The 22,995-nt window shown below is 42.1% G+C and overlaps 2 protein-coding genes and 1 long non-coding RNA gene across 10 annotated transcripts in view; 1 reads left to right on the top strand and 2 right to left on the bottom strand.

The window, feature by feature from the left end:
- The window catches only part of peli2 (pellino E3 ubiquitin protein ligase family member 2), an 11,337-nt gene extending 10,262 nt beyond the window's left edge, over positions 1 to 1,075 (bottom strand). Inside the window, exon 1 of the mRNA XM_026151143.2 lies at positions 758 to 1,075. Within this exon, the coding sequence (XP_026006928.1) occupies positions 758 to 834 (77 nt within the window). The 5' untranslated portion in view covers positions 835 to 1,075. The remainder of the gene's footprint in view (positions 1 to 757) is intronic.
- Positions 186 to 14,373, top strand: LOC145422556 (uncharacterized). The gene is made up of 2 exons (XR_013903865.1): positions 186 to 277; positions 13,852 to 14,373. It is a non-coding gene; the product is annotated as an uncharacterized LOC145422556 (long non-coding RNA).
- Positions 4,241 to 22,995, bottom strand: ktn1 (kinectin 1). 8 transcript variants are annotated; one of them, XM_026151138.2, is made up of 36 exons: positions 22,854 to 22,995; positions 16,902 to 17,614; positions 16,467 to 16,625; positions 16,239 to 16,355; positions 16,022 to 16,152; positions 15,777 to 15,881; positions 15,478 to 15,618; positions 15,179 to 15,285; positions 14,808 to 14,952; positions 14,165 to 14,261; positions 13,879 to 14,063; positions 13,691 to 13,738; positions 13,485 to 13,522; positions 13,286 to 13,376; positions 12,914 to 12,982; positions 12,746 to 12,783; positions 12,570 to 12,660; positions 12,337 to 12,405; positions 12,204 to 12,241; positions 11,818 to 11,908; positions 11,583 to 11,695; positions 11,413 to 11,497; positions 11,179 to 11,219; positions 10,964 to 11,054; positions 10,124 to 10,210; positions 8,607 to 8,696; positions 8,415 to 8,501; positions 8,246 to 8,335; positions 7,995 to 8,087; positions 7,819 to 7,887; positions 7,634 to 7,717; positions 6,812 to 6,895; positions 5,772 to 5,855; positions 5,581 to 5,676; positions 5,362 to 5,472; positions 4,241 to 5,248 (listed from the first exon to the last, which is right to left on the bottom strand). In XM_026151138.2, exons 2-36 carry the CDS (start codon positions 17,611 to 17,613, stop codon positions 5,219 to 5,221), a joined length of 3,807 nt encoding a protein of 1,268 aa, XP_026006923.2. In that variant the 5' UTR covers position 17,614; positions 22,854 to 22,995; the 3' UTR covers positions 4,241 to 5,218. The 8 variants fall into 8 exon arrangements, with proteins under 8 accessions (XP_026006923.2, XP_026006925.2, XP_026006924.2 ...); XM_026151140.2 differs by having other exon boundaries at positions 16,239 to 16,331; XM_026151139.2 differs by having other exon boundaries at positions 16,467 to 16,622.

Here is a 22,995-nt window from a genome sequence, read left to right as displayed (position 1 = left end):
GCATATCCCAATATCATTTTATCGAATTACATATATCATTACAGAGTACTTCATAAGGCTCTCGCTGTTATCCGACATTTAAGCTCCCCTTGTCTGTTAAATAAGGAATATAAGGTAACTTTTTGCAGGTCAAGGAGTGTGATTTTAAACTCGGAGAACAGCCGGCAGTATGTGCGTGCGTGACTGCAGAAGTTGTGTTAAAGGAAGCACCCTGGGGCTGGGGGAGGGGACCATCACTACTTCCGAATTCCTAAAACCCCATGAATCCAACTTTAAGGTAAGAAGGAGCGTCCGGTCAGAGTTGCTGAATAAATTTCACTGGGGTTCCCAAAGTTGTCCCAAATCTGTCCTATTTCACGGACACAGATATGTAGACACATGCAGGCAGTTTGTAGTTATCAGGGTTGACAGGGAATGGGATATTTAAAACGTCCACATTTGTAATTGCGCACGTGTCTGATTTGTGGGATAACGTGAGCTTGTAAATTTCTAAACAGAGCTTGACGTGCTCCCTGAAAATCATCACAGCGCCTCTTTGATGTTATATAATGTCGCCTGTGTTGGAAGTTGATCTTGAATTTAAAAAACAAAAATACACAACGCATCACTGCTAACTCCATGCTATTTTCAAAAACTTACAGTCATGTAGCTTAGGTAGCAGTGTGAGTGGCCGTTTGTGAAACTTAAAAACAAACACTCGTTTTCAGTTTCATGTCCACACTTACTCAGAAGCAAATACAACAACGATTCAACTTACCCCAGAACCACCAGCTCTCCGTATTTCACTAGGTCTATGGATGGGGCGCAGTGCTCCTCTTGGCTTAACGAAAACATGAGGCTCCTGGCTTCACTTCACGGTTAGCTTTACAGTAATAACGGTTCACAAATTACCTAAAATTCCTCCTTAAAAAGCGCGACGCAGACTCGCTTCAGATCGCGTACACGGCAGCATGTGTTTCAGTGTCCTCACGAATCAAGTTTGCTAAAAATAAACTGGTCTGAAACTTCTTCGGCGTGACATAGCAAAACGTAACTTACTTGGCGGTTGAATGCGCTCTAAAGCAGATACAAAAACAGCGAGGACCAGGGCCGGAACGTACCATTCACTTCTACTTTACTTTGTATAGGGGGGGCTCTCTACCTACGCCTTGGTTAAAATGGTATGCCTGGTCAAATTTTATTGTATCTATTCATTAAACACATAGATAATAGTACATGAGAATGCTTCATCTTTAATTAATTCTCGTGTAGACAAAGCAGTTGAATCTACATTGTAATAATCATTTTTGAAACCACCCGTCTTGGTTTATGGATCGCACCTTCTGTTATGTAAACAAAGAGTAAAATCTGGGAATTCTTAAAGGGATCATACTTTTTCCTGACGTGATTGCAGTTTCCTATATTTGACGGAAATAAAGGTTTAAACGTTTTGTCATTGTATTTACATTTCTATTATTTACTGTTTCAGCAAAATGTGCCAAGGATCACATGATTTATGAGTGCAGTAGTTATGCCTACCGAGGACGGGATATCAAAAGTGGGAAAAGACATGGTTTTTTTAAAAAAAAAAAACTATTCAGAATCCTCCTGGTACATTTTCAGCGAGTGTGTGAAAAAAAATAAATTGTGAAATCGGATTTTGTAATTTTGCTGGTAACCCCTTAGGATCTTGTGTTATTTGATTATGACTTTATTGCAGCTGGCTAATGCATGTGATTGATTGTGCAACTTAATGACATCACTACGGATGTGCATGCCTCGAGGTTTTATTTTCACCACACCATTGCTCATTTTTGTCTCTGTTTTCAGCATGAAGCCTTTTGTTGGCTTCCGGTCCGTGAGTGCATGCTTATTTCATTCTGTAATGTCAGTCAACTGGCTGATGCGCATTTGTCAAATAATAACACCAAGGCCTAGTAATTTGGCTAATTGCTCTTCTGAGACTGACTCAGAAATCTAATTTATCCAAATGTCCACACGTGACGCTACTAAGAACCTCTCAGCCTCTAGTAACACCTCTTTTAGTACATCACACATTCACTTTTTTTTCCCCCTCATGCTTTTCTGGTGAAAGTGCCACTTTTGTCTAGCAGTCTCCTCCACGCTTTAATGGCTCTGTCTTGTTTAACAGGAATCTGCATGGCTGGAGGTGCTATTACTGCTTCAGCCCTGTTGCCTCTGCAGTAATGGCCTTCTATTTGAACTGGTGTCCAGTTTCAAAGTGCAATAACACCTACAGAAAACAAAAGGTAGTCAGGGAATACAGGAGCCGGAAGGGGGGAAAAAGCCTCCCCACCCTCACGAACAACAAATTTAAACTTCACCACAATAAGACAGAGTATTGTGCATTTGTAAGCATTACAAGTCAAATAGTTGGCATTTGTTGAATCCCTTTAATGGTGCCACTGATAGCACGGATTAACATCAGCTTCTTCGGCATTTGTGCATAGGGATCAAGCTGCATTTGGCCTGGAACTACAAGGGCCAGGGACTGATCTTAATGCTGTGGGTATAATGAATGTTTACTCCTTTTTTGTGTCACTGTCTCCTTTCTCTTTGCTTTCATCCGCCATTGTCTTTGTAATAGAGCTCTATGGTCGTTTCTGTGTCTGTCTGATTCACGTTCCCACATGCATACCCACAGAAATACATACACAGATTTTTTTTTTTCAGGGGGGGGGATCAAAAGCTTTCTACCACATACCACACTGATAGGGAGCAGATGCAGGGAGTGGGCTGCTTTTCTGGAGCTGTGCTGGTGTAGTATGAGTGTAAATCTGTGTTTAGGGGGAGGAGTCAAGCGTTAGCAAGCAAGAAGCATGCAGAGCAGAGGCGTACTGCAACAAACTAAATTGCACAATTGAGGGTATGAGTGTTAGCAAAGGAAACACAAGGCCCCTGTCAACTTCCTCACTGCTCTTTGGCAGGCTTTACGTGATAGCATCTCTATGCAAGAGGTGATTTGCTATTTTATCTAGGGATTGAGAGTAACGTAGTTTCTATTCTCTGTATGTCCTGTACATGTGGCAGAATTGACAATAAAGTTGACTTTGACTTTTGACTTTGAAAACAATGAGCATGTGTCTGACAAAGTGAAACCTCAGATTTATGACATTTTAAAATCTCTGCAATTTCCACACAAAGGACATCATATTGATTACAATGGCGGAACTGTAGAAAATATCCCTCATTTTAGATATACTATCAAACGTGTACATTTTTAGGCGTGTAAGCAAATGACTGTATAGTAGGAAATACCCACTTTGCAGTCAGTTGTGCACACATGGTTAAGCAGTCTGCAACAACAGGCTGTGAAAGGTGCTTCCTGCGCGATCCAGTTTAACAAGCATATCAAAGATGCTGTGAAGCATATTTGTTCGCGAGGTTTCCATGAAGGCAACAGCTAGACCTCCAGTCAGCTGACTGGAGCATGACAGTGTGGGAGAATGTGAGGAATGTGCTGATTCCATGTTGCCTGTGTTCCTGATCTGACCCGCACCCCTCCTCCAGGCAGCACAACAGTCCTGTTGTTTTAAAGGCCTTTTAACATGCAAAAGATGAGAGCAAGAGCTTTCTGCGAAGAGAAGTCACAGTCAAGTCATGTCTAGTCGCATGCAGATTTATCCTTTTGTCAAAAATAAAAAGCCGGAGGTGGCAAAGAAAATATGGAAAATTTAGAAAGAATACACCCAGGCCTTTGTGCCTTTATAAGGGCTCAAGTAGAATAGTAAAATTTCACTTTCAAATGATCACAGTAGAGTGGTACTTTCCAGCATTACAGGTGTCATCCTTGGAAGGTTCTAGATTTTAGCTACTAGTTCTTTCATAAGAGTTGTACCGCTGATAGAATTTGTAAGCCTCACACAAAGCAGAAAAAGTGTCCCATAGTGAGGGATTATACAGCATGTTACTATCACAGGAACCTGGTCACACCCCAAATGTTCCATTATTGAGGGCACGCAATATCAAGCTTTTTTACTATTATACAAAAACACTTACCCAGAATAACGCCTCTGCATGATGGACATGTTTATTCTGCATTGTCATGCTGAATTTACCTGCTAGCAATCGCACCATTAACAGAAGCTTTGACTTTTCCTTTCCCCATGTTCAGGATTGTTAAGGCTATAAACAAAATCAATTCAAGTTCCAACTTAGGTTATATGCTGCCCCACTGTGGCGAGAAGAGGGAAGTGCATTGGTAGAAGGGGGGGGGGGGGAAGCAGCACAGGAGGCTGAACAGATTTATCAAGCATCCCTTTTATTAACATCACCCGTTACAAAAAGAACAAAATCTTCAGTGTTAATGATCTTAGCAACAATATAGCGAGTGCTGATTACAGATGATATGGGACGCTTATTCCTAGAGTAGTTGCAGTAGGATTAAAAACCCCTACACTGTTGACCTGGCCGTACACAGCCAGGGTCACACACACTCCCTTCTGTTTGGAGCTACAGTACAGACTTGAGTACAATTTGTCCATGCATCTCCATAGTTACAGTCACGTAGTGACCCTTCAGATATGCTGAGACCTCTTCTGATCTCCCTTCTCCCACCCAGTACTGAGCCAAGGTATAACATGGAGCTATGAATGAATAAATGCATAATGGATGCACAGTTGGATAGTTTTCTGATCAGGAGGAAAACAGATCAACAACAGTGTATTTCAGCAGGTCCTAACTGATACATTTAAACACTACATATCTTTAAGTTAAGAAGAAAAGGACTGAAAAACCAAAGTTTGTTTAGTCGAGTTGGAAATTCGTATCACTGCCCTCTCTTAACACAAATAACAACAAAACTACTGCAGTACTCAAAAGGATTTCAGTGAAAAATACAAGCAATTTAAAACGGAGGAATGGTTTCCACATAGTTTAAATTATGCTGGATGTCATTAAGTTTAGAATAAAAATTAACTGGCATTGTTGCTAAAAGAAGAGGAATGTGGTGGGAGTGGAATAGTGTGTATTTTGGTATAGTGCCTGGAGTTAACTGTAACCTCTGCCTGCTCCTCTGTGGCCAGCAGTGAGTCTGGGAGTGGTTTGCCAGCGTTTTGGCCAGAGTCAGTTTGAGGCTGCCTACAGTACAAGTGCAGTGATAGAGGTTGAAACGGAGGAAGTGGCTGGGTGTGACAGTATGCTGTGATGTGGTCAGGATGAGACCGAAAGTCAAAGGTGGTCTCTGTAATACAGTCAGGGTGGCTGCGTGGGGGTCTCACTATACCTTGGGCAGATCTTTATCAGCCTCCTGAGGGAAAGCACAAACATTCAATTGCAAAGTTTAATCTTCATTGGCAAGAGGAAAGACAGGAGTATGATACCCAATTGTGAATAACAAAGCGCACGATCAAAAGGCCTCACCCCCTCCTGTCTCTTAGTGAGTTGCCGGCTGACAGTTTGTAGCAGCTGCTGCAGTTCGGTGACTGTCTGACCCAATCCCGCAGTCATTTTCTCGTTTCTGTCAATCTCCTCCTGTCACAAACACAATTTTTTGGTCTTAACATGACATTAAAAGGATCAGATGTCACTACATAAACATTTGGTGTCACAACAGTGTTACAACACTCAAACTGCCCTTACTCTTTGTGATGACAGACTGCTGTTCTCGATCAAGTCATCAGCATTGTCTGTCACTTTTGAGAGCTCCCCTTGGATCAGATCAACAGACTGTTGGGCCTGCATGAAGGGACAGCAATTTCCACTTGTTAGCATTGTGGTTGGCAGTTTGACCTTTATCAGAAGTGTAATGAAATCCAGATCATTCCCGTTACCTTATACAGGTCACCAGCCACTTTTTGCCTCTCGTTTTCTTCTGCCTCCAGCTTCGACAGCGTCTCAGTGAGCTGGGTTTTCAGCTGGAAAGAAACCAGACATTTAGATATTTTGCACTGTTGACCTGGCCTTTGAGTCCCGCTTCTAGTTTTTCAGAACATATACAAATCCTCCTGCCAACATAACTACATTAAACAGTTCAACATTTGCACAGATTTCATTTTTTCCCTGGGCCTGCTTAGACAATGTTCAAACCAAAAATAGCACTAAGCTCATGTGGGCTTTTTGGTACAAGCTGAGAGGATGAATCATAATCCAGGAAGTCCTGTTTAAGTAATAAAGTAATTCCCTAAATTTTATCAGACATCGCAATACTTCGTGTGTACTTCAGAAGAAATGACTGTATCACTGATAACTTTCCAGACTTTGCACATTTGTCTCAGTTTTTCCACAACTGTAAGATAAATCCAGTCATTATGTCAATCACTTAACACAAGAACAGAAGGAATACACACCAATTGGTATGAACCACATAGCAACGTGATCGTCATTCTTATAGTGCTATTGTTGAAGTGAACACAGCCAAAATATTGCTTAAAACTACTAAAGATTCATGACCACCGAAGACATTCAGTGACTATCAGACAAAACAGACGCAAGGCTTGCCTGAAGGCATCAGAGAAGTTAAATTATAAGTGATAGACAAAGAGGGGGCATACTTTTGGCCTGGCAGAGAAAGAAGATTTTTAATTAGCAAGCCATTTGTTAGACACAAGTAGAGTGCAGGTGCAGAAAAAGAAGAGTTAGTATTATAACTCAAAGTAAAGGTGAGTCATCACTCAGAAGCTGGAAATCCCCCCCCCCAATCTTATTCATGACTCCACCATACAAGTCCAAATCTACAGAGTTTGTGAATGATGACCCACAGTTTTGCAGTAGATAGAGAGAGAGTTCTGTTGCAGTCAGTGTCGCGCCACTGCTGAGTGCAATAAAGGCTAAGATTTAAAGGAGCTCTAGCTAGAGGGTGAGCAACGCTTACCAAAGTCAGCTCCTCATTCTGTCTGATAGCCTCTGTATATGAACCATCAAGTCTGGTCTGCAATTCAGTCAACAGATCTTTGAGCTGAAATTGAGTTTGACAGGGTTTTGTTTAATGTGGGTCTGTCATAGGTGAACCAGGTCAGCACTACCAGCACACAGTTTATGCAGTCATAAGGCATCCACAACTAAAAAAAAAAAGGTCATAAATGAAGCAGAGGGAACCAGTTGTGCATGACTGCAGATAACCAGATTCATAAGTGATTAAATTCACACAAAACAAAAACCTGTGCTGTGTGAACTTTATATTCCCAGAATAAACAAACGGTGGGATGCCACAAAACACCACACATGGAGCAGTTTTCACACATGAACTTTGGACAATTTCAAGACTTAATTTGGGATATTTCTCACAGTTATCCGTTTCTCAGATGTAGCACAGAGCAGAAAATGCTGAAATAGCCTAAATTGGACACATTTGCACTCATGGAAATACTTAAGTCTTTTTAAAGTGAGGGGGCTGTGTGGGTAGAGCCTTGCACATGACATTCACTAGCTAGTGGTGAATGCACCAGGATGTTACCTGTGCTAACCACACATCAGTGCGATCCGACATTACAAAGACTTAAACTGCCATCTCTGTAGTCTAATGTCCAATCAGACTGCATATAACATTTGCAGTCTCAACGCAACCTCTGTTGGGTGCTCTCTGCAAATGTTCAGGGTAAAGGTGCATGTGTGAAAACAGCTCAACTGTTACACAGAGGTCGCACGTTCACCTCAAGAGGTTAAACATGACTGAAGGAGTCCAGTTTCTGCTCACCTCTCTGACTTCTGTCACATAAGTGGCACTCTCGCGCTCTGCCCTCTCCAACTCAGACTCCAAGTGCTGTTTTTCTCTTCTCAGCTACAGAGCACAACAGATGAGCAGAGATACAAATGACAGCCGCTCTAACAGGACATTTGCGAGTGTACATTGTAGACTTTTTGTGTGTTTGGTTTACTGACATTTTCCAACTCTGCTTCATCAGTTAGTCTCTCGACCTCTTGCTCCAAAGCTGCGATTTTCTGGCTCATCTGAGATCAAAGAAAGAAGAACGATCCAGTGAGAGAGAACTCTCAATATTTCACTTCAGTGACTGTGCATTTTGGAGTTTTATCTCTTGCTAAACCTGAATCCATACCTCTCTTTGTTCTGCTTGCGATAGCTCCAGCTTCACCCTCCAGCGAGACTCCTCCTGCTCCACACTGTTCTGGAGGCGCTGCAGGATGCCCTCCTGTGGACACAACAGAAATGACAGCTCCATTTGGAAGGGAGATCACTGTGCTGCCATAATGGGAACTGATGGCAACTCCCTCACCCCCCTAAAAAAAAACTAAAAATAGAACCCCCCCAAACAAACAAACCCAAAAGCAAAATAAAAATAACTCTTACTGTCTCTGCCAAAACCTTCTTGTACGTCTCACAGTCTTTCTGTAGAACCCTTTGAGTTTCCTCAGCTTCTTTCAGTTTCTCAGCCAGTTCCTAGAAAGTGGATCGTACTTACTGATGGACTCATTTGAAAAAGGAATGATGTTCAACTTTGCATTTTTTCCAAATTTACCTCCGAGTCTCCTGATCCAGGGCTGGATTGTGGAGCTGAGTTTTCACCTGCTGCCCTTTCAAATCTTTGGAGCCATTCTTGATGGTTCTACAGGACAATTAAGGTGGAAAAATGAAGTAAACATCAACCACAAAACATGTAGCTGTAGTGTAAAAATGCATTTAGCATAGAGGTAAATGTTTCCTCTCATACCTGTTCAGAAGGCAGAGGCACATGTGGCAGAAGTCTGTGCAGAACATCTCGGCACTCAGCCTGACATACAGCCAGCGCTGTCTGGTTCTCCTAGAAGGTAGGGAGCAAATTGTAAAGGAATAAAAAGAGAAGAGGAGATTAACAAATGACTGTTTAAATACTTAAGATATTTTCGATGACAAGGTCCAGTGGTCATCCAAGCAAATATAACCACCAACTTTCTCTTAACCCCCATCAATCTGTTTCAAACCAGTGATCAGACTGCTTCAATCAAAATCCCACAAATTTTATAATGCCAGCTCGTTATTAAAGGACAAAAAAACAAAAATCTCACTCCCAGTTCCATTTACTCTGAGAAACCATAAGCATCAATGGACCACAGCTAGGCCATGTGTCACATCAGATTCAGAGCATCTCTCATTTGTGTTCACAAATTTACCTTGATACTCGCCAACAAACAAAAAGTACTGATCAGTCCTCTAATAACACACCATCAACTCTGAGGTCTGAAAGGGGGAACGCATGCCATACACGAGCCAGCTGGCTGTCTAACCACTGTTTGCATTAACACGCTGTCACAAGACAGCTTTGACACAGAGTGTGGAGCTGAATACAACCAACCAGCATGCACCGATAGCACACAACAGCTGCCAAGGAACTCCCTGGCTCAGGCGCGAGAAGGTGCTTTCTACTGTACTCAAATGGCAGGAGAGCAGCTGCTGTGCAGATAGTTCGGCATGTACCCTCACCTAATGTAGGAGGATGACTGAAATAAACGTTACTGTAACTCTTAATAGCACAGCTATCTGGGAGCAAACTCTACATGAAGTAGAAATGCATGAAAAGAACAGCTGATTTAGTTGCACTTTGTTCACCCTGATAGAGAACAAAGATGTTTCAGTTGTGAGAACAGAGCATTGAGAAACATTAGAGGACTGCTGCATATTCATTACAAGCTTTGAATGTTAACAATTCTCTTATACAAAAAGGGAAAAAAGGACTAGATTTGAATTAAACAGATTTTCTTTGATTAACTGGTGATCTTAACAGTACAATGTCACAAAGCATGCCACATGACAGAGAGACGACAGGAAGCTGCAAATGATTACAATGAATCTCAATCTAATGACATCTAGTGAATTTCTAAGTCACTGCACACTCATTTCCAAGCATCGACCTAAGCTTTGGGTAAGGAAAGGAAAAAATAAACCTCTTACACTTAAAAGCGTCAAGGAAAGTTATGTATACACACTTAAGAGGCCAATATTTGTTAAATAAAGTCGGAGATGCCCGAGGGGGAGCAGATTACTGTAGTTCAACAGCTCAAAAACAGCCAATTAAAAAGTTGAGGCCAAACAACAGAGCGGGAGGAGTGAAGGTAAATGAGTATGCAGCGTTGTTATGGATGATGGCAGAAAAGAAATTTCACTGGGTCGATTATGGCAAAACACAGCGTTTCGGAGGGGGATGCATCAGATTGGAACTAGAGTGAAGCAGACTGAGGTGAGGTGTCGAACCTTGACAGCTTTGCTGAGTTTCCCTTGAAGCATGGACTCGGTGGCTGACAGAGCTTCCATTGCACTCCAGTTTTTCTCCCGAAGCTCCTGTTTTGGTCAGTTCCAGAGAGATACTACTTTCAGTTCAGCCTCGGGGGGGGGAATGCATTCAGTGACCCTCAAATAAAGACTGGTAGAGTAACAAAACGAACCAAAGGCATTTCTCATCCATGCTCCACTAGCTAAAAATATGTAAAAAACAAAAAGTCTTGATAGTCCTACTCTGACACCATGTGTGGTTTAAAACAACATGCACAGCCTGCACAGGTATATTTAGTAAAAAAATATTCGTTTTATTTCTAATTAAAATAAGTGTCTTCAACTATAGTGTGCATATAATAATACAAATATGTTTATATGCTTCTCAGATTAAATAAACCTCTCAAAAATAAGAGAGACGAGTTTCTAATGCTCTGAATCACCCACAAGCACAAACAGGCTTGCTGAAACAGTCATGGCCAGCGGCGAGCACAACAAGAGTAGGCTGGAAGCCCTCTTATGCAATGCTCAGCTTAAGCAATCCAAAACAGACACTGAACTGATGTGTGTGTAATCGTGTTACATACACAACCTGAGCTGAAGAAAAATGTGTATTTGGTTTAAAACAAACAAAACAAGGAAAAAAAGCACTATTTAAAATGAACAAAAAGCGAGTGGCAGACAACAATAGGCAGAATGAATATATGCAGTGTGCAACACTGTGGGGGGAGTGCTTTGTGAAACACAATGGGCAGGGCTGATTGCTCATAGGGTTTGACCTGTGCCATTCCACAGTTCAGGTCATTGCTATGTGAAACCTACATCATTCTTCTTCCTTTGAAGGTTTACGGTGTTCCTCAGCTCAGCCAGCTCAGCCTGCAGAATGGAGACCTGTTTCTCCTTCTCTGACAACCTGACAGAAAACAGCAGAACCACACATTACAAAACTGATCACACTTCCGGTACAATACAGTAAACAGGCCTAAAAAATAAAACAGCGTTGGTATTGTTTTGATATGCCATGCAATACTACTCACGCTGTAAGGAGCTCAGGGCTTGGCACTACCGTGTGGGACTGCTATATGTGCGGGAGAGAAACAGACAATGAAAACCAGCACTGAATATCTCATGACACTAAAATAGGAACAGCCAAATAAAGAAGCTATAGCATGACGACAACCTTTAACATAGTAAAGAGAGCCCCCCCCTCCTCAAATGACATCTGGATGATTTTAGCCAGAAAATGTGTAACATGAGCACTGTTGCTGTACCTGCTGAATCTTCTCGCTTAGCTCCTTCGTCCTTGCCTCCAGCTCACTCTGTAGTGTCTGGATCTTCTGGTCCTTTCCCACCAGCCTGTTGGTCAAATGTTGGTCATCAAAAGTCGGATTTGAAAGGCGTGTGCGTAGGGAGCTTACACTGAGGTGCTGATTTAACTCACTGAGCCTGGAGTTCTTGGAGCTGAGTAGCAGAGCTGGTCAGCGCTTCTGCTGTCTCCTTCTGTCTCAGCTGCTCCATCTCTGCCTGCAAGGCAGCCAACTGCTGCTCCAGAGCCTGTGAGACAAAAACTGATTCAGACAAGAGCCCAAACAAGGACAACACTGAAGAACAATGTGAAGAAAGGGTCTTTTGAAATCTGCCAAACTGTTTATACTGATACAAGGAAAGGGCTGCACCTCAACTGTCTTCTCTCTGGCCGAGCTGCTGTCTTGTGCTGCCTGTAGACTTTCCTCCACCATTTTCAGCTTTGTTTCCTTTTCTTGGATCCTTTGAAGCACAATAAAATAAGGGTCATTATATTGTAAAGCCTGTGAAATCTGCTTATCTTCACAATATCAACAATGAGAGGACATTCAACAATAGACAGCCTCTTGTTCCAATGGGAATGGATGTTGAAAGAGCTACTATGAGGGGTGTGTCTTAGGAGTGTCCTGGACTGCCAGGGGGAAGTCGTTTTTTTATATGCTTACAGAGTCAGTAGTAGCCTTTGTTTTCATGAATAGGATATGGTTGGAACTAAACCTTTGTACTAAATAATCAAAATAAACTTTATTGATCTTACTTGCTCTGGAGTTCTTCCACCATCAGCTCTGAAGACACCTTTAGTTAGAGGGAAGAAAAAAGGAAAAAAAATATATACAGAATAGGAATCAAAAATTCAGGAAATACTTCTTAATAATCATTTTAGAACCCACCTGTTTATCCATCTTTTTCTTAAGGTCCTCAATTTCTTGTTGAAGTGACTCATTCCCTTTCCTTGCAGTCTATATTAGGGGAAACAAATTAGTTTAAGACTTCATATCAATTAAAGATTGTGGTTAGCAGGCCAACAGTATTATGCAGAGTCACTTAGGGGAAGCTGTGGTCAGATAAATATGTTTATATGAGCCAGCATGTTTTGATTGTGTCTTTTAGAGAAAACAGATACCTTAAGCTCCTCCTCTTTGTTGGCCACCTCAATCAACCCTTTCTCCAACAGGCCCTCTACAGTTTTCATGTTTTCCTCCTTCTCCCGGACACTGTTCAAAGAATTATGGATCATTTATTTCATAGACAGATTAAGACGCTGATGTATTTAAAATGTGTTCCAGTTCTCATACCCACCTCTTCTGGAACTGGTCCAAAGCCAGCTGGGATGCAGTCTGCAAGAGGACATCCAAAAGTAGATTGTTTTAAATGAAAAACAACCTCTCAAACAAACAAACAAAAACCCACACCAACATATAGTGGATTCTTTTTTCTTAAACAGTAAAGCAAAGCAACACAACTAACCTGATCAGAAATCTGTGCCTGCAGATTCTGAATCTCTGCCTTCAGTGACATGTTCTCATTGTGCAAGGCCTGCAGATGAATACAGACGACACTTATTATGCCAAGACAGTGGAGGATCTGACATACTGTGCAATCACTTGGAAATTATAAAGAATTCCTAATTCTGTCTTAGGTTTACAATACCAGGAAGTGCATTAAATCAATTTGTCATCTGAACCCAAAATATCTGCAAATCTGAGCATGCCCTCTTCCCGTGGGGAAGAGGACTTCAAAACTACATTTCCACTCAACACAGCAACACATTCCTGCAAACTAATGAACCGGTACAATGTTAGTAAGAGAAGCTGTAGTGAAGTGCTCTTCTGAAAATACCTGCATGTTAGTTTCTCTACTAGCCCCACTGCTCCTCTCAGCATTTAGAGAATCCTCCAGACTTTTTCGCTGCAGCTCTTTTTCAGCCAGACTAGGCAAAAAAGAAAAACAACAACAACACAGGGAAAGATGAAATATAGCTCAGTGATACAGCCTGGAATGTGATCCACAATATCTGAGAAGATGAAATCTTTCTTACAGCTTTTGCAGCTCCTCAATGTGGGAGACATGAGTGGCCTAGATATCAAACAGAAATGTCATTAGCCTACATTCTCTCTCTCTCTCTCTCTCACTCACACACACACACTCACACACACACACACACACACACACACACACAGAGCCATCTAGGTACTCATCCCATATTGACTTTAAATGATAAGTGTGTGAAGTTGACCCATTTACCTGCGTAGAGATCTGGACCTGAAGACTTTTGTTCTCATTCATAAGTTCCTGTTAAACACAAGTCATTAGTGAGCATTAGGTTGAGGACTATAAGATCATTCACATCCATTTTGATATCATTCCATGTAACTACAATAACAGTTTCATTTTTCTTGCTGCAGGTTTGGCACTGCGAGTTGTGAGCACACCTGAACTCGGGCCTGGAGCGAGTCGTCCTGCATACTGTGCTTGGACATTTCCATCAGCTCCCTCACTTTCTGTTCCAGCCGGTCCTTGGAGACCACAGCTTCAGTCAGGCTGCTGTGTAGAGTCTGGATCTCCTTGTTCTTGTTGCTCATCTCAGCCTCAACTGCCAGCAGCTGATTGTGGAGCTCTGCAACCACACGACAGCCGTCACTGAGCCACCATCATTTTTTTTTTTTAGGGTTCACAAGAATTAAAACTTTTGTTTGGTGCAATGTTATGTTTTATCACCTTGTTTGGAGGTCTGAATTTTCTCTCTTTCGGCATTGACACTGTGGATAAAGTTTTGCAGCTCCTCCCAGCGGCGCTTAGCATCCTGCAGCTGTGCCTGGAGACAGATACAAACTCTGTGAACACCTTCCTTCCATACATTTTCATTGGAATTGAGCGATCGTATAAATTTTGCAGAGGAAATTAAAACTTTATGAAATCCATCAGAATATCTAGAGGCTTATGTGCAGATTCTTTCTCTGATTTTTTTCTACACAGTGTAATTCTCGCACTAAGGCTCTTTGCCAAGACTTGTTTGTGTCGAGCCAGCAATTTAAATCTCCATCTTATGATCGTGGTCTGCGACAAGCCGGGAAAGGCTCATCTGAGTGTCTAGCAAGAAAAGTGTTGTTTATACACAGCAAAGCCTCAAACATTCCTGCTTCCAAAGGCAACAAAAATCCTTCCAGCTCAGGTTCTGTTTCCCATAACCCTCACCGGGACTTCCACTACAACCTCCTCCCATTTCCCGAGTAATGCTGCCACACCCGCTAACCAGATTTGAAGCATGACCAGGTTTTGCACAACTCGGTTCATTTTTGTCTCAGCTGGGGAAACTGAAGCACAGGCTAAATAAACACGCCGTGCATCTGGATTAGCGTACCTCCAGCTGGGACACGTTCTGCTTGTAGCTGACCTCCAGTGACTTCCTCTGGTGCTCCTCCTGCTGCAGCTTGCTGTTGCTGTCTGATAGCTCTTTCATCAGGCCGGCATACTCGGAACGCAACTTGTTTAGTTCGGCCGAATTCCTATCAAGCACACGTACATGACACGAAAATGCGTTTGTTAAGGGATATGTATGGGAAATTGCAGCAGAAGCATTCTACAAATAGCTTAGACTATTGTGTAACGAAAGATAAGGTAAAAAGACAATGAGGTGACTAAGAGAGATAGCTGGAATCACTATGCTTCACTACGCTGAGCATGAGAGATGTATGGAACTCTAGGGAGCGTGAACAGCTGTGTAACACTGACTTGCTCTCCATCTGGTTGGTGGCGGAGCTGACTGCGTCCCTCAGGATGCTGTTCTCTTGCTGCAATCGACTGATCTGGCCTTCCAGCTGCTCCCTCACCTGCTGAAACTACACACAATTAACAGTACTGAGTCTTCACCAACTCTCTCTGGAGTGCCAAAGAAGCTGCCAGAAGTTTTTTTCTTCATATTTTTGAAATTCCTCATTTCTTAAACAACACTAGCAGTTACCCAAGTGTTATCAAGTATAATACAAGCCAGTACTTGCTGTACTGAAAATAGTTGAAATGTAAGGCTTCACCTTTATTTGCATTGTCTGGAGCTCTTGGTAGGTGCCCTGTGCTTTGACCTGCATACTGCCCAGTTCTTTCTCCATCGCTGCGCGTTGCTCCCTCATCATTGATTCCACCCTGTTTGTCTTCTGCTTCTCAACTTGCAGCTCCTGAAGCAAAGTATGAAGATAAATTAAGCATTTTACTGAACCAAGCGGAATTATTCCAGCATTACAGAGATTAAGTTGGAAGGAAATCAGTCATGTCACAATCATTAGGGGGAACAAAAAAAAAGAAAAAAAAGAAAGAAAAAGATTGGACTCTAGACCTGACTGAGCTGTTTCACTTTGTCTTTGGCAATGGAGGCCTCCTCCTGCAGAGTTGTCAGAAGCTTTTCCCTTTCCTGGGCAGTCGGGTCAGGCCTAGTTGAGGACTGTCAGCGAAAGAGAACACATTTTAAAAGAAGGCATAGAAAGTCCAACTACAAACACTGGGTGGCCTGCCAAATGCAAACAGTGTGGAATGTTGTTTGTGACAGCACCCAATTCAGCTTATCTCTTATTAATCTCTCACCTTGTGCCAGGCGTCCACGGCATTAGGGCTCTTCTCTCGCAGTAGAGCCATCACACTGACGGCCTCTGCATCTGACAGAGCCAGGCTGGACAGACCGGAGAGCAGCTCCTTCAGTTTCACCTCTGTGTTCTCTGTTAAGGCCAGCAAAAACGAGAAACTGAGTTTAAAAGGGCTTACAAATATTTTGGGATTAAAAACCCACGCTTTCACCTCTTACCCTTATCAGTCTCATTTTTCTGCTTCTTGCCAGACCCTTTGGATGGTGCGTCATCGTTATGGGCTGTCTGGTGGTTAGCAGAAGCTGCTGAGTCTGGCAAAATATGGGCTTCATCAACTGGATTTCAGAAAATACTCTTTATTAGATTTTGTCTTTAGAGTCTTAATAGAGCCAAATTCTTCAAATTTAATGTTATTAATTAATAATGCAATATTTTATCATCATTACCATGATCAGTTTTCTGCTTCTTGGCAGAATTCTTCTTTTTGCCACTGGTCACGCTTTGAGTTGCACCATCTAAAACTTTGGTTTCAGCCACAATGGGAGCTTCTTTCTTGACAGTAGCTGGGGCCTGCTCCACTTTAACCTCTGTATGCTGCTCATCTGCTGGAAAGACAGGACGGCAAGTTCAGAAAACCTTCTCAGGTTGCCTTGATTGATTAAATAAGAATGCTCGATTATCATTAAAGTTACTGGCACAAATATCCGAACTTGAGAAAGTAGCAACTACAGCAATATATCTTCTCAATTTCACCACAACTGCTGTAATTTCAAACAAATACTAACCAAATGAAACTGCTACTTGCAGTTCTCATGTTTTTTCAAAAAAAACCCCAAAAAACAAAACTGCAACCATTTTAAACATTACCCTTGGTTACTAACCAGACTCCACTTTTTGTTTCTTCTTTTCCTTCTTTTTCCCAGAAATCTGGGGAGGTGTCTGAGCTTGAACGGGAGCCTGAACAGCTTGGATCTGGACCTGAACCTCACGTTTCGGTGAGGGTGTGCTGGACTGTTTGCTTGCAGCCAATGGTGCCTCTGTCTTGCAGCTGACTGGCTTGGAGCCGTTCACTTCTGGCTCCTCAGAGGGAGAAACTGTGGTGGCGGCGGTAGCGGAAGCAGCAGCGGCGGCGGCAGCAGCAGCTTTGGCAGCCTTCTTCTCCTTCTTCTTTCTCTCTCTCAGACCAGTAGGAGCCTCTGGTGACACCGAAACAGGCACGTAGGGAGTGGGTGTAGGTAGAGCAGGATCAGGGGTAGCAGCTGACACAGGTTCCTCCTCTACCTCCACAGTGGAGCTGTTGGCACCTTCAGCCACATCGAAATCCCGCAAATCCTCCTCTGACTCCCCCCCACCTCCGGTTCCTCCGCCACTTCCCCCACTGGAGCTCTCCTTCTTCTTGCTCTTCTTCTTTTCATTCTTTTTACGGGGGTCTGGCTTGCTTGGTGGCAACTTGAGGTCACGCTTCTGCTTAGCAAGCACCTCATCGTAGGAGGTTTCTTTCATGAAAAGCCAGAAGAAGAGGAACATGAGGGCGATGACCAGTGAAGGGGCCAGGATGAGCAGGTACTGAGAGTCGTAGATATCCACCGCCATTCTGAAAGTGGACAATAACCCAAGAAAAACAAAACCAAGCTTAGTTTAGGAAACTTATCTTGTTCAATTTACACTTAATATTGGTTTGAAATTTTAATAGATAAAGTCTAATAGACTGATAAAGACAGCTAAATAGCAGATCCTGAGGGGATAAACTGCTCAAACATTGAAACTGATATAATGAGATTTATAGGATTTATACACTCAGTCAGCTTGCTGCTGCTTTCCATCTAACAAGTCTGGCTGGTCTCTCAGCGAGCATATTAAGTTTCAGTCACAGGAGCCAGAGTGATGGCTGAATGTGACAAGTGAAGGGTGGATCCCTCACAAAGGCTAAGAAATTGCATTCTCACAGGCTAGCGCTTTTTCAGTCACACTGTAAAAAAATATCCCAGTTTATCTGCCTTTTGATTTTAATGGGGACTAGAATACGCAGAATGAACAACATGCTGCATTCACAAAGATTTGAAACTTGCAACTGCAAAAACAGACTCAACAGGAAACTGCTTACTGAGCTCACAGACAGGAGAGTGAAGGACAGAGCTATAGATCTCCTTGCAAACTGACATCTTTTTGAAAACAGAAAAGAATCCCGGTTTAATTCACTTGGACACTGAATTCACTATTCAGACCCTGAAACTGCATGCATCTTTACACAAACTCTTTGGTTATAGACCTCAGAACAGTGTTCAGACCTGATTCTCTAGGCAGAGTTCATGAGTGGAAATTGATTATGATAGGTGTACATAGGGGCCGGAGTGTAAGCACACCAGTAATGCTGAGAAGGTAGGAGAGGAGATTCTTCTTCTTCACACCCTGCCCCCTCTTAGCAATATGATCCAATTAGAAGACAGTCCCCCAGCCACACAGCTTAACGTATGTACACATGTGTAACTTGTGTACAGAGAGACACGCCTGTGCCTAAAACACTGACTGTGAGACTCAATTTTGTTTGCCCTGGTTTAAAAGGGGACCAAATAGGTCAAGATCATTAGAAAGGCAACTAGGCTAAAAAGAAAATGGCTCACGGTGTCTTAAATAGTCACCTCCCTCTTTCAGCCCCCACAAGAATGACACGGTGGTTATTCTAAACTCATATCGGACCGGATTTGCAAGGGGCAAAAATACACCTACGTCCAAGTGTCACAGGATGAGATCTGCTGCAGCTGCAGTTCGGCCCCCGCCTGCATAAAGCCAAAAGAAGATGATGTTCTTCCACCCCAAACAGAGTTTACAGAGTCAAGTGGTCCTAAGACATCATCAGCTTTGCATCTGCCAAAGATATTTCTAGGAACTATGTGGTGAGTTTGAGCTGACTCCTCAAGGCTATGCAGCAAGAATAAACTAGCACAAACTGGCATTTTCCCCCCTAAATTTCCCCTTTAGGCTCCAGTTTTTCCTCCCTAGTTCATATCTTTTTCGCTTTAATCGCCCCGATAAGATGTTTTTGTCACATCCTTTGCAAATTTCCAGCAATGGCAGCAACTTTACTAAAAATAAATAAATAACGAACCATTTTACAACATTGCTGCAAAGTACCTCTTGCAAATCAACACACAATGACACCACGTGCAAAACGGCGACTTATCACAAAAATTAAACCACCGTGTTTTGACAGTGGGGGTAAGTTAAGCCCTGGGTGACGGCAGCAGTATTGTGTCTAACAATGCAGAGTGGCAGCGACAGTGAGTGACCTGAAGTGCGACACAATCCCACTATACTCAAGATTTGTGGCAGCAATACAGCGTAGGAGTCACTGTTGTAGAGCAGACGTCTTTAGTAATTTGGAATAAGCAGATTACCCATGATAATACATTTAAGAATAACTTTCCACTGCAGGGCTTCCTGTGGACTGGCAGGCTTAGTATAATGTTGATACTGTTTCACTCCCTTCTCCCCTCCCTGCCTCGCCCAACCCTTCCCATTACACGCAGCACATAAAAACACATCAGGCTCATTATGACTACTATTTGATCCAATTTTGAAAAATTGTTTGTCTTTGAAACAGCACGCCTTTCCTGTGAACAAACTACGAGCTCCCCATTATGTAACATCTTTGAAACATTTTTTTTGGGTCCAGTTTTTATTATATAACATTTTTACTTTTACTTTGACTCAAATACATCAGATTGTCTCATCTTAATAATTGATTGAAAATGGCTGTCTTATTCAACCAACCCAAGGACTGAATTCCTTCACACTCACAGAAAACATAAACGGTGTGCAAAGACATATCTGTGAAAGCATGCACCAAGATGTGGTCTTTATAAGAGATTTTACTCTGTGCTGGTCTTTTGTACAGGTATCTTATCTGTGACCTCATTAGAAAATGTGCCATTCATTCAGCGTTAAAGCTTTACACTTGAACCAATAAGAAACACTTAAAAACCAAAAATATATTTCACAGTTCTGGATGAGACTGCCCCAAGCATTAACTACCTGGAACACACTGCAGGTTTTATATATTAAAAAAAGGTCAAAACATAAAGAAGCCCTTTTAAACTATGTACTACAAACACAAGTTTCTAGTGTAAATAAAATCATTAACTTTCAGTTGCTGCTAGATCAGGAAATTGCTGATTGCATATTAGAGGACACTCCCATGCCAGAGTACATTATGTGCCAAAATAACTCCGCGTTTCTTCCTGGTATTTAAAGTGTGGGTGGGGTAAGCAGTATGAAGGTATGAGGCTTGGTTGCTTTGAGTCCCTAGCCTCAGACTGGAAGGTGCATGAGATTTTTTTTGTACGGCCTGAGGCTTGTTCCAGCATCAAAATGAGCCCGCAGGACAAAGCCCTCCCGGGTTATTGGCTCCCCGGAATCTAACCACTTGGCTGGCCAGCCCTCTTGATTTTGGCAGACATGGACACAGAGACAACTCCTGATAACTATCAGATCCAAAAAGCAATACAGAGAGTAATTGAAAATCAGGCCATGCATACATAATAAATGTATAATAGACAACAAGTCATTTTAAAACACATCTATAGTCCAGGACACTACAGAAAAATTGAGCTTTTTTAGCAAGTGTGCAGTTTCTCTACAATACATTATATAGCCAATGTAAGTTTAATAAATACTATGAAAAATGAAAACTATTTTTCTGGATCAAACCTACAGTAGAATGGTGGGGAGACGGCCAAATGAAAATGTGTTACAAAATGTAATTAAGTGGTAATAACATAATAAATTCATATAATCGTTATGACTGTAACGACTGTATCTGCAGGATTTTTTATTTCTAGCAGCAAGTCAATGTTCACGACAAACTGTAGGAGGTGCACTAGCAGTCACTTTACCTTTATGTTTTAATGTTATAATTACTTTGAAATGATGAAGAACATCTTTGTAATGAAAAGAAAATTGCTTCTTTAGAGTGCGCCATTTTCAATTCAAGTTTAGTACAGGGTTACAGCAACAGTCACTTCAAGACAAAGACTTTATTATTAGAGGGGAAATTCCAATGATTAGATGGTCTTCCCTGAGTAAGCACTTGGCGACAGTGGGAAAGAAGACCTGCTTTTCAACAGGAAGTGACATCTGGCAGTACTAGGGTCAGGAAGGGGCAATTTACAGGCCCTACCATTTGGAGAGTAAATGGGTAAGAAGACAGAAAAGAGGAGCACAAACCACAAACAAATGGGGGGTTAAAAATGGACCACTGTTTTTTCTACTTCCTCCACCATTGTCTAATAAAGTAAACTCTTGAGCGTGGGGGGTTTTTTTGCCCTTCAAAGGAGATGCCATTATATCAACCTCATCTCTACATGTCATTTGTATTTTATTTACATGTTTTGTGTCTGTATTCTGATTTATAATAATTGCATAGATTAGCTAGACTGTTGTAATATGTTGTTTTATTCTTAAAATTTAAGAAATATCATATTCACCAACAACACCTTTTACTCACAAAGAGTCTGATAGTCAGGCAATTAAAATAATCTACCTTAGATTTATTGTTAAGTCAAATGGAAGTTGGCTCTCTCTGAATACTGACATTCATCTTTATCAATCTTCTGGCAATAAACTACAGAAAGTACCAAAGTACACAGTGACTGTGGTTTTGGTTTTATTAGAAAACATTAACAAAAAGGTTATCTGCAAGGATATGATCCTGCCTGTCAGGCTTTATCCAGGAAAGTATGTCAACAGTAAAACACTTCAGATTAGAACCCATCTACAGACAGACCTCAAAGAAACTAAAACGAGCACTGTTGTAAAGCAAAGCTAACAATGCTTTCATCAAAAGAGAGAGGGAGCTGAGGCATAACCCTAAAGGCTTTTTAAAATAGGGGCAGTGAGGTCTTGGAAGAAATCTCAAGCTCCTTCAGAGACGTACTTTAGTTTTGTGTTTACTTAGTGAGTAAAAGTCAGTTTAACAAAGTCTCACTTTTCAACAGTAACGTGTTTGGTCGCTAACCCCATTATAATCCCTTTTTATTGTACTTGCCAGCACCTAAACTTGGTGATATAGCCCCGAGTCACCTCAACATTTACCAGCTGAGCCCTAAATGTCCCAGCATGCTAGGTCATGCCACACGTAGCATCGTGGGCCTTGTGCTGACTAGTCAGCAATGGCAGCTATTCTTACACTTAGAGGAACACTGTCAATGATCGCAGCATGTAATCACAGAAAAAGCAGAAGTGGCCTAAGCTAGCCCAGCTAGATCATTTATCACACGTCATACTCAAATAAACCTCGAAAACGAAAGAAAAGACAACACATGTCACAAAGATGACTTCCCAGAATGACGAGCAATAATGTCCAACTGCTGGACATTAACTGTGTTCCGGCCACGGTCATAAACAGTTGCTACTGTGTATAAATCCATGAGCGAAAAGAGCCGTCACCACTTTTTAAGTTCGACTAGGTGGCTATAGCTCAACACTATGAATGGGCTAGCTAACTAGCAAACTAACGACAGCAAGGCACTAGCCTTAGCTGCCCAATCCAATTAGTACAGAGGCGACAGAACTGACCACACAAATGTTAGCCGAAATACTTTGACTCTCTTTCACACTCTCTGGAGGGGTGGACATTTGCCCACACGGGCCTCATTCCTCCTCAGATCCTAGCCTCCGTGTCTCTTGAAATCTCTGACCCGTCCCCATCCTTCCGTTAAAGTCCTGAGGGCCGTTCCCAGGCCTACGTGAAGAGCTAAGCTGTGCTAAGTACGGGATGAGCAGCTTTTTTCACAAGAAACGAATAGAAGATTTCCAGAAACAGCCGCTAGAAATACCTGTAGCTTCAGTTTGCTGTTCCCTTAGCTAGTAGTGAAATGGCGTTGCTCTGCGTTGACACCAGCACACTCCTGCCTTCCCAGGGCAGCTCCAACCCGGCTTTCTTCTGCGCTATCCGTCACAGAGAATCTGCTGTTTCTG

Source organism: Astatotilapia calliptera, chromosome 19, assembly GCF_964374335.1.
Source record: "Astatotilapia calliptera chromosome 19, fAstCal68.1, whole genome shotgun sequence".
Lineage (NCBI taxonomy): Eukaryota > Metazoa > Chordata > Actinopteri > Cichliformes > Cichlidae > Astatotilapia > Astatotilapia calliptera.
The sequence above is the reverse complement of the archived record's forward strand: the minus strand, read 5'-3'. Positions and strand labels throughout refer to the sequence as shown.

Excerpts from the sequence above, each read along its gene's own strand:
- ktn1 (XM_026151138.2), bottom strand. The coding sequence starts at position 17,613 with ATGGCGGTGGATATCTACGACTCTCAGTACCTGCTCATCCTGGCCCCT. Across the intron at positions 13,523-13,690 it reads AGGTCCAGATCTCTACGCAG|GCCACTCATGTCTCCCACAT; the intron begins GTAAATGGGTCA and ends TTTGATATCTAG. Across the intron at positions 12,784-12,913 it reads AGGCACAGATTTCTGATCAG|ACTGCATCCCAGCTGGCTTT; the intron begins GTTAGTTGTGTT and ends GTCCTCTTGCAG.